We start from the raw sequence: 11532 nt of genomic DNA, 5'->3' as shown, positions 1-11532 counted from the left end.
AACTCTTACTGTACCAAGAACATTTGTCTGATTTCTAGTCGAAACAATCTCATTATACTTAAAATAAGACTCATCATATTAAAAGTAGCTTGTTTTTAGACACTTTTTACTTCTTTCAAGCAGATTTTCATTTGAAATAAGTAGAAAAATCTGATAGTGGAGCAAGTTTTTCTTTCTTATTACAAGAACAAAAAACCTCTTTCACTGACAGATTTTTCTACTTATTTTAAGTGAAAATTTGTTTGAAACAAGTGAAAATTATCCAAAAACAAGATCATTTTTAGGTGATGAGTCTTATTTTAAGTGGAAAGAGGTTAGTATTGAGTAGAAATGAGACATTTTGACAAGAAATAAGACAAATATTCTTGGAAAGATTTGGGGTTTTTGCAGTGCAATAGTCAGGTTTCCACTGGGCTGCTCCTTTAAGGGTTGCCGGGGGTGACAGGCATCCTACGGAGCCTGGGTGGTGCCTAAGCCCACAGCGTTTGCATAAGCAGAAAGCAAACTGACCACCTGCCTGGTCTCCAGAGTGAGTCTGGCTTCGTTGAGCCAGTCCTCGGCCACCCTCCGAGCCTCTCCCCTCAGCTGGTTCACCAGCTTGGCCGCCAGCTCCAGATCCCCGTGCTCTAAGCAGTAGCTGGCGTACGACATGAGCTTGAAGGGGTCTAGGTCCTCGTTGCTCAGCTGGGTGGGCGGGGCCTCCTGCTGGGCCTCGAACAGCAGCGCGGCCTGCAGGTAGGACAGGAAGTACTGGTACAGGGAGTTGTGAGACTCGTCGACGAGGGCGACGCGGCGGGCCAGCGAGCGCAGGGAGTTGAAGCGAGCGCGCAGCGAGGCTTCGCTGTACACGCCGCGCCGCAGCGACTCCTCCGGGAGCGCCGAGGCCAGGGCCGACGCAAAGTCACTGTCCTGGCAGCTGTCCCGCACCACCTGAGCCGCGCCCTCCAGCGGCGCCGTGGGCGACCCCGCCTCGGCCGTCTTCAGAGCGTAGTTCAGAGCCTCCACGGAGAGCCACAGCTGGTGAGCTTTACGGGCCTCCTCCTCCGCCACCACGTGGCCTGTAGTCAACACACAGCAACTCTCTATCAGACACTGGCTTTTTGTGATAGAAAATGTATTCTTTTAAACGGGATAATTGATAAAGCTCCATCTAAGGTTCAATGGCAAAGGGTGGTAGTCGAATATGTTGCTTTAGACCAGTGATTCTCAAACTGTGGTACGCATACCACTAGTGGTACGTGGGCCCCCTCTAGGTGGTACGCAAAAGACTCACTGAATTAAAATAAAATGTATTAAAATAAATTTCAGATGCACCAAAAATTGGGCAACCGCATATTTTCGGCCGAAAAAAGGCAAAAAATGCATTTGCAGGATGTTGTGATGATACCATAGAAGAGAGACTGTATGAATACAAGCAAAAATCTGTCGAAAATGCCGACATCATTATCAGCAAAGGAGTCTGCTCCGACAACACGTGTATCTGTTTACCTGTTAGCTCCGTTAGCTGCGTTAGCTCGGCTACAGTCCAACTGGAGCGGCCCGTTTATAAAATGAAATGAGCAGCGCTTCAAATAACCTGCGTACTTGTGTACTGCGTACGTGTGTCTCTGATGTTAAAGTTACTTCTCAGAGTTTTATTTTTACATAAACATGACGTACTGCTAATCTTTTCCGGTCAGTCATCATGGAAACATGACACTCTGTCAGTGCTGTGGCTTTTGGACCCGAGTGAAAACAAACGTGTGTATGAGCTTACCGTTTAAGTTTAAATTAGGTAACTTGTATACACCCCCCCCCACCCTTGGACTTGGTGGTACTTGGAGAGGCAAGTATTTTCTGGGGTGGTACTTGGTGTAAAAAGTTTGAGAACCACTGCTTTAGACTACTACAGTATCTCTCGCCTGTACACATTTGAATCTGAGTTGGTATGTGAGCCAAATTTATGTTATGTTTGTTTTTGTTATGTATATTCTGTCTTATTTCTTGAAAATTTGAATAAACATATTCAAAAAAAAAAAAAAAAGAGACACATCAACTCAACACTCAACAATCTGTCTAGAACTTCATGCATTTGTGTCCAGATTATTATGATTATTAGCAAGATTTTTCTCTTTTATTCTCTTTTTACTCTCTTGTTCTACAAAACAAAAGGGGCAGAGAGCTGCACACAACTCCAACTGATCCTCCAAACCAAATCAGACTGTCAGTTCATCAAACAGGAAATCTAATAAATGAATCAGGTGGTGGATTGATTCCTGCCTCCTCCAGTCCATGTGTCCCAGTGTCTTAAAGGGGAATTTGCCTATTGCCATAATCCCTATAGTCATGGCAGTAGGTTCATTACCTTTAATTATCGGTGCATGTTGTTTTGAGATCAGCAGGGCAGAGACGTGAGCTGCTCAGTGAGTGGTACAGGTCCCCTGTCACTACCCGATTTGCATCGCTGCCCGATTTGTGACAGCCATGTACGGCAACTCCACTTGGACAAACTTAGTTGAATTGACTTAGGATCACTGCCCTATGTGCGTCGCCAGAGACGGTTTATCTTTTTATTTATTTTTTTAAATACTTTATTAGTAATGTAAATTGAGGGTTGGTTGTGGTGGTCTGGATCTTGATGCTCAGAAAACAGGAACACAGGAGGACTTTTAATGTTTACTGTCCTCTTTTCTGGCCGGCCTCATCACCATGACAACCACAAACAATCACAACTACCACAACACTCACTGAATAAACGAGTCTGCCGCGGCTGTCTTATGACGGACCTCCGCGGTTTTTATTTTATTTTATTTTATTTTTTAATCATTTTCACAGTACCGTATTTTAATTTCACAGAACTTTAAGCATGTACGCAAATCGGGCAGTGCCCAAATGAAGTTTGTCCAAGTGGAGTTGCCGTAGGCAGCTGTCCAAGATGGCGGCCGGTCTGCGCATGCGCAGACCAGTTTTGTCACAGATCGGGTAGCGTCGCAAATCGGGTAGTGACATCCCCTGTCCCTCATCAAACTCATCACATACACAATCCAACAACTCAGAACTACTGGCACTGTGAACTCACTCCGCCCAGCAGCCGTGTCTGTAGTTCCAGCTGCATTTGCCTCGAAAACAACTCTGTCTGGTAATATTAAGAGTTTAAGAGTACATATTCAGGGAGAAGTGCGTGCATAGGATCTGCTAGAATAGAGCAAACTCTATTCTAGCAGATCCTATGCACGCACTTCTGCCTGAATATGTACTCTTAAACTCAGGTAGAAGATACCGAGTTCCCCTGTGCAGGCACAATCGCCTCAAAAACTCGTTCATCCCACTGTCCATTAAATTTATGAATGAGCAGCTTGTGTGATGTGTATGAATGTTTGTGTGTCTGTACATCTGCCACTATCTACTCTCTGAGGCATATTGCACTTTAATGATTTTACTGTATGTTTTTAGTATTTTACTGCAGCTCCTCTTTTGTACTGTTTTTGTCTTGTTGTGAAGCAGCACTGCTCTCTGTCCCAGAGAAATTTCTCCCATGACAGACTAATAGATGATTTTGAACTTTGTTACCAGACAGAGTTGTTTTAGAGGCAAATTCATGCAAAACTGCTGATGCGCGTTGCCTTCAGGGACAGTTTTTCATCAACAGTCTCTGTATTTCCCGCTAAAACAACTCTGTGTGGTAACGTTGTGTTATTATCTCATAGTGTGGTGAATGTGCAGGTCACAACTTGTCCACCAGAGCGTTGTGGAGTTGTTGGATTGTGTATTTGATGAGTTTGAAGAGGGACAGGGGACCTGTACCATTCACCTCCATTGTGTTCACTGAGCAGCTCACGTCTCTGCCCCGCTGATCTCAAAACAACATGCACCGATAATTAAAAATAATGAACCTACTGCTATGACTATAGGGATTATAGCAATTGGAAAATGTTTGCCAAAATGTTGAACTATTCCTTTAAATTGACTCAAATCATCCTGTATGAGTAAGTGTGTGAAAGAGATGTACTGTACGAGTGTGTGTGAATGGGTCAATGTGTCTGATTGAGACTAGAAAAGCTCCATATAAAAACATCCCATTCACCATTTACTGCATGTTGCAAAGTGTCAACAGAAAAAATCGGGGCTCAGGTCGAAGCCCACATACAGCTGAATGCGCTGTATCCATGGCAACATACTTCCTGTTTGTTGGAAGAGTTTGGTTTCTATCTGTTTGTAGGGCTGGGACGATATGCTTTTCTCCCGATTCGATTCTTCTACGATTTTTTTGGATGGCGATTCGATTTAAATTGCGATTCTACGATATTGCCGATTCTCTCGATTTTTAGTCTTTAGCATTTTTAACATTTATCTGCACACAAATAGTCTACTTGCCAGCCCATAGGGCCCCATTGTGAACCCGGAAATGTTGAGTACCACAAAGTTTTATGTTAGAAATAGATAGTATGGGGCGGTGTTTAGCTCAGTTGGTAGAGCACCCGCCCCATGTGTTGAGGCTGTAGTCCTCGCTGCAGGCGGCCCCGGTTCGAGTCCCGCGTCGGACGGCCCTATCCTGCATGTCATTCCCCCCATCTCTGCCTCCCATTTCCTGTCACACTCTCAACTGTCCTATCTAATAAAGGCATGAAAAAAGCCAAAAAATATACTTTAAAAAAAAAAGAAATATATAGTATGGGTCCCCAGTATTCAGAAACTGCCGGATGCTAACTTATATATATATTGGGCAATTAGCACAATTGACATAATTAGCATAAATTAGCATAATTGCCTATATGGGCAATATTTCAACAAAATTGACTTGGCTGATCTGGGCAATATTGGAGTGGTTTTAGGGGTTATTGATGATGCTGAATCCATTTCTGACATTTTCAAAATTCAAAATGGCTGTCTGAACAGGAAGTGACCAGATTTTAACCGCCAGTGGGACGATTTTGATGGATTTCAAAATCTGGTCACTTCCGGTTTAGACAGCCATTTTGAATTTTGAAAATGTCAGAAATGGATTCAGCATCATCAATAACCCCTAAAACCACTCCAGTATTGACCAGATCAGCCAAGTCAATTTTGTTGAAATATTGCCCATATAGGCAATTATGCTAATTTATGCTAATTATGTCAATTGTGCTAATTGCCCAATATATATAAGTTAGCATCCGGCAGTTTCTGAATACTGGGGACCCATACTATCTATTTCTAACATAAAACTTTGGGGTACTCAACATTTCCGGGTACTCATTGTTGGCAAGTAGACTAAAATACTGTAGGAGCCTATAAATTAACATACTCCATTATAAAGTGAACTTAAACCCTTTTCAAAACCTGGACTCTCTGTATGTAAAAAAGGCTAACAAATGCACATTGCACAATATTAAAAAAATCCCCCCCCCAAAAAATCAATTTTTTTCAAAAAAATAAAAAAATAAAAATAAAGATTTTTGAAAAAAAAAATCAATTTAAAAATCGTCAAAAAAGATATCGCGATATTTATGTGAATCGATTTTTTCTCCCACCCCTAATCTGTTTTGTCTTTCAGAGCCTTTTGGTGAGCTACCGGCAGCTCTCACAGTTGTGTGTGTGTGTGTGTGTGTGTGTGTGTCTTACTGTCGATGGCCTCCTCAACCCCCTTCAGTCTTGCGTAGGCCGTGTTCATATCCAGAGTGAAGTTGTCCAGCTGCTCCTGGCTCAGCTGGCGGTAGCGGGTCTCCTGCTCCAGCATCTTACTGCTCAGCACCTGAACCAAGCCACAGCAGAGCAGTGAAGGACACACACACACACACAGCTACACACACACACAGCTACACTGCAAAAACTCAAATATCTCACCAAGAATATTTGTCTTATTTCTAGTCAAAATGTCTTTTCTAGTCCAAACAAATCTCATTGTACTTAAAATATGACTCATCACATTAAAAAGCAGCTTGTTTTTAGACACTTTTTACTTCTTTCAAGCAGATTTTCACTTGGAATAAGTAGAAAAATCTGACACTGGAGTAAGTTTTTCTTCCTTATTACAAGCACAAAAAACTTGTTTCACTGGCAGATTTTTCTACTTATTTCATGTGAAAATTAGTTTGAAACAAGTGAAAATGATCTAAAAACAAGTAAATTTTTAGGTGATGAGTCTTAATTTAAGTGGAAAGAGATTAGTTTGGACTAGAAATGAGACATTTTGACCAGAAATAAGACAAATATTCTTGGAAAGATTTTGAGTTTTTGCAGTGTAGAGGCTGGTGAGCTGCTAGTGTGGTCTTTTTGGTGCGACCAGACTCTATTCAACTTAAGATAAATCAAGAATGGAACAAGGTACAAACAAATGAGTTTTTCCCTAGTTAAATAGAGAGTCTCCTCTTTCCTTGGAACTGTTTGGTGTTTTCAGAGTCATAATACAAAATATTTGTTGGGTCTTGAAATATTACTCAAAATGCCCCAAAACGCTGGCACATGGCACTGACCATTTTATAAAAGGGCTGGCACTCAATGAGTTAATACAGGCAATGCCACAACTCTAGTCACTTGCACCTCAATATTTCTCCAACCCACTCACTAAACATATTGTTATCTAAAAAAAAACATCTCAGCCACTGACCATGTGATGGAACAACACGGGTACTACTGTATGTACCGTTTGTTTTTGTAATCATTCTTTTTTCTTTTCTCCTCTTTTTTATTACATGCACTGCAAAAACTCAAATATCTTACCAAGAATATTGGTCTTATTTCTAGTTAAAATGTCATTTCTAGTGAAAGCAAATCCCATTCTACTTAAAATAAGACACATCACATTAAAAAGCAGCTTGTTTTCAGACAGTTTTTACTTCTTTCTAGCAGATTTTCACTTGAAATAAGTAGAAAAAATCTGATAGTGGAGCAAGTTTTTCTTCCTTATTACAAGCACAAAAACTTGCTTTCACTGGCAGATTTTTCTACTTATTTCAAGTGAAAATTTGTTTGAAACAAGTGAAAATGATCTAAAAACAAGTTAATTTTTAGGTGATGAGTCTTATTATAAATGGAAAGAGATTAGTTTGGACTAGAAATGAGACATTTTGACTAGAAATAACACAAATATTCTTGGAAAGATTTTCAGTTTTTGCAGTGTGAATATATATTGGTGTTCGAATACCTTGCAATTTAATCTTATTATATTTATGATGTCTGTCTTGTGTGTTTATGTGCTGGACCACAGGAAGACTAGCTGACACCGAGGCATCGACTAACAGGGAATGTGAGTGTAAAGTGTGTGTAGAAAGGAGGACAGTGTGTGTGTGTGTGTGTGTGTGTGTGTGTGTGTGTGTGTGTGTGTGTGTGTGTGTGTGTGTGTGTGTACCTGCTCCGCCTCAGACTTCAGCTCCTGTTCCTGGACTTTCAGGACGTCTTGGACGTGGTCGGTGTGAGCAGCCGCCTGGCGCCGCAGCTGAGTCCTCATCTCTGCCTCCATCACCTCCCTCAACTCCGACAGCTACACACACACACACACACACACGGACACACACACACGGACAACACAATTTTGTTAAATGAAATAAAAATCTAAATGGATACGACTACGTGAGCGCGAGTGTCTTTTTATTTAAACATTTCAGTCATTTTACAGAACATTTCCTGACATATGGCTTCATATAATAAATGAGTGACAGGCCGTATAGCAATATAAGTTATAAAAAATACATAATTAAATAAATAAATAACAAAACAAAAATAGAGAAAAAATAAAAAGGCAATTAAATACTAAGAGTAGAAATAAATAGATAAAATAAATAAATGAATTAGTTATTTAAAGCAGAAGTAAGCAATATTTTTGTGTTAATCTAAGTCTTAAATAGTTGTATCTTCCGACAGCAATCACTTCTATAGAGTGTTTGGTCTGAAACACGGGTCTGTCAGTCCCTCTGCTCTGCTCTGAGCCCAGGAGAAAACTTTCCTTGTATCCTACAACCTTTATCCAATGAGGAGAGAGAACGGCATAAAGGGGCAGTCCTCTCTGTGTGTGCAGCCAAGGGATGCGCCTGAATGTGGTGACGTAGGGACGAGGACTGTTATGGTGCGTTCAAGGAAACTCGTAACTCCTGTTTTTCCGACCTGTGAAGTCGTACCAGTTCGATCTGGTACGAGTTCACGGGTCAGAAGTTACGAGTGGCCGTTATAGTGACTTTCACAGGTAAAACAGGTCGGAGAAACACGAGTGGGTTGCCTGGAACGCTACAAAGTCGTAAGTCGTGACTTGAAGCTGTAATTTACGGTTTCAAAAGCCTGCCTGGAACGCAGCATTAGCCAAAACGACCGGATCGCTTACTTCTGCTTTCAATAATAAGTAAAAAAAAAAAAAAAGGTAATAAAACACACATTTATCCATACATAAACATACACAAACATGCATACACATACCTTCATCCACATATACACACATTTATACATACAGTTTAAGATAAGGATACAAGTGTCTTTTTAATCATTACTGGAGCTGGTTGCAGCTGCTCTGAGGTGTGTGTGTATGTGTGTGTGTGTGTGTGTGTGTGTGTGTGTGTGTGTGTGTGTGTGTGTGTGTGTGTGTGTCCCCTGTACCTTCCTCTCCTGCTCCAGACGGCTGTCCTCCTTGTAGTGCTGCAGCGCCGTGGCGACAGCTTTCTCCTGGGCCTTCTGGTCCTCCAGCCGCTGCTGCTCCAGAGCCCCGTCCATGTGGATCTGCTCCCGGACCCTCTGCTCCGCCAGCTCTCTGTTCAGCTGGTCGATGCGCCGGTGAGCGTGGGCGATCAGGGCGTTCAGGTCGTCTGGCGACAGTTTACCAGCTGAAACACAGGTTAGGTTATAATCCTGTTGTCAACAGGGCCGTTGCTAGGAATTCTGGGCCCCCTTAAAGAATACTAAAGTGGGCCCCTCCCTCTAACTTTTCCTTTTTTTCCCCTTAGATTACGTATGTATTATCGTTTTTTATTTAGCCTTCTTTGTTTTGATGCTAATGCAGCATTACACTGCAAAAACTCAAGTATCTTAGCAAGAATATTTGTCTTATTTCTAGTCAAAATGTCATTTCTAGTCAAAACAAATCTCATTATACTCAAAATAAGACACATCATATTAAAAGTAGCTTGTTTTTAGACACTTTTTACTTCTTTCAAGCAGATTTTCACTTGGAATAAGTAGAAAAAATCTGATAGTGGAGCAAGTTTTTCTTTCTTATTACAAACACAAAAAACTTACTTTCACTGGCAGATTTTTCTATTTATTGTGAATTTAAGTGAAAATGATCTAAAAACAAGTTAATTTTTAGGTAATGAGTCTTATTTTAAGTGGAAAGAGATTAGTTTTGACTAGAAATGAGACATTTGGACAAGAAATAAGACAAATATTCTTGGAAAGATGTAGAGTTTTTACAGTGTACTATGAGTATTAGTCAGGGTCTTACGCAGAATAAATCAGTCATACAAAGATTAGACTACTGGGGTTTTTTATGGGCCCCACTGGGCGCTGGGCCCCTAGAGTTATCACCACCTTTCTCCCCTATACAACGGCCCTGGTTGTCAATAAACACACGTGGAGACGGCGCTTCATGTCAAACATGCGGCCCGCGGGCCAAAACCGGCCCGGCAGTGGGTCCAATCCGGCCCTCAGCATGAATTTGCCAAGTGTGAAAATTTTAAATTGCACATATTTTTATCAAGAAATTTCGGGTGGTTCATAATATGTTTTGTAAAAGGATAGTTCATTAACTGTAAACATCTTAATAATGTACTAAAACAGAGGGAAAATTCTAATTTTAAAATATATTTATAGGCTATCATGCTATTGTTTTACTGGTTAGGCCTACTTGAGATCAAATTGTGCTGTTTGTCGCCCCTGAACTAAATTGAGTTTGACACACATTGATTGGCTGTTTGTCTGTCACTGTTGTTTCAATGTCCCACATCCTTGAGTTTTACAGGGGCAACTCAATAAACTAGAGTAACGTGGAAACGTCTAGGCTATTTCCAGTAGTTCAAGTCAAATGCCCCCAACCAAGCATTGAGAGCATATAGATGGACATGAACATTTTCATATTAAAAATGATTTTTTAAATTGGTCTTTTCTAATATAATTTTTCAGGCTCTTGTGCAGAGAAATTCAGTTATGTAAAGAACTCAGGTGTTTTATCTGATCATCGAGAGCTCATGTAAATATTACATTTTTTTCATTAAAAAAGTGCAACACACACATTTTGTGATAATTATGTAACAACTTATTACAAAATGCAGCAAAGTTTATTACATATTGCATTTAAAAAATTGTACTACAAAATGCAGCGTTATTACATAATGAGGTGAAAATGTATTACTTTATTACATAATATGGCGCTTCATGTGTGTTAAAATTAAAATGTGAACACAGGTGAACGTCCAGACGAACAGTGTGTGTGTGTGTGTGTGTGTGTTCTTACTGAGTCCCTTCCAGTTGGCCTGGATCTCTGGGGTCAGACTGCTCACTTCCCTCTGGAACTGTAGTTTGGCCTCGTTGACCAGTTCACTGTACTGGGACACGATCTTAGATTCTGACTCTGCAGACTGCACCTACACACACACACACACACACACACACACGCACACACACACACACACACAGGGTTTAACATGCAGTTTGACACAGGTGCAGTCGTCTTGTTTTCCATCTCATGCCACCAGGAAACAACTCTTGTTAAATGTAGATGTAGACAATGTGTAAGTGTTTGTGTTGTTAACCCTGTGAGGACGGACCGGTCAGTGTCAGTCTCAACCCTTTAACAACTCATGGGCTAGGCCTGGCACAATGTGGACATTTGAGCTGACAATTCATTTCCAGAAAAATAATTGCAATTTACAATTGAATTGTCTTTTTTTTTTTTATCATTAAGCCACTATTAGTATAAGCCTAAACATAGTTCAATAATACACATACACCTTATGAAGAAGAGGAGCCATTTATTGGCTTTGCAACTAAATCCATGATGCTGATCAATAGATGCTCATCGAAAATGTGATTGTCCGTAGACAGTCCGTAGCAAAAGACAGTTGATGTTTTTACGATGTTAAAAAATGTAGTAAAGTAGTGTAATTGACATGTTGAAGGTGAACTTTGACCTCCAGAGGGTTAACAATGGTAGAGGGGACTGAGCAGTGACAGAGGAAAAGACCAGATGCAGAGCTACTTGGAGCTAACGTCTGGAGAGGTGGGACTAGTTTTTTCACAGTGAGGCTATTTTATTGGATAATATGTATTTCTGGTTGAATAAAACTACATGAAATTGATTGCGTATCCCTCTTTCATATTGTCATTATTGGTAACCGTTTTATAAAAGCTATATATCACTCCAGTCCGTGGTCTATGCTCATTATACCACTCTAACAACGCCCCTTAGAGTGGTATAATGAGCATAGACCACGGCCTGGAGTGATATATTGCTTAATTATAAAGAAGCTCCTCCAGATAAACACAGTCGTGTCATTAAACCACAGCAGAAGAAGGGGACACCATGAGGATGAGGATGTCATTAAAAGAGGAGCAGGAGCAGTCAAACGGTGGAAACAGTGAGGAAATATGACATTT

The 11532-nt window shown here is 40.7% G+C and overlaps 1 protein-coding gene across 2 annotated transcripts in view; it reads right to left on the bottom strand.

The window, feature by feature from the left end:
• Positions 1-300: 300 nt before the first annotated feature.
• Positions 301-11532, bottom strand: part of immt (inner membrane protein, mitochondrial (mitofilin)) — a 34669-nt gene continuing 23437 nt past the window's right edge. For both annotated transcript variants that reach the window (XM_085788609.1, XM_085788610.1), the window contains exons 10-14: positions 10391-10520; positions 8542-8765; positions 7307-7438; positions 5581-5710; positions 301-1058 (exon numbers count right to left, since the gene is read on the bottom strand). In XM_085788609.1, the coding sequence (XP_085644735.1) occupies positions 451-1058; positions 5581-5710; positions 7307-7438; positions 8542-8765; positions 10391-10520 (1224 nt within the window). In that variant the 3' untranslated portion in view covers positions 301-450. The remainder of the gene's footprint in view (positions 1059-5580; positions 5711-7306; positions 7439-8541; positions 8766-10390; positions 10521-11532) is intronic.

This window comes from Trachurus japonicus, chromosome 10 (genome assembly GCF_045865225.1).
Source record: "Trachurus japonicus isolate A0001 chromosome 10, Traja_1.0".
Taxonomy (NCBI): Eukaryota; Metazoa; Chordata; class Actinopteri; order Carangiformes; family Carangidae; genus Trachurus; species Trachurus japonicus.
The sequence above is the reverse complement of the archived record's forward strand: the minus strand, read 5'-3'. Positions and strand labels throughout refer to the sequence as shown.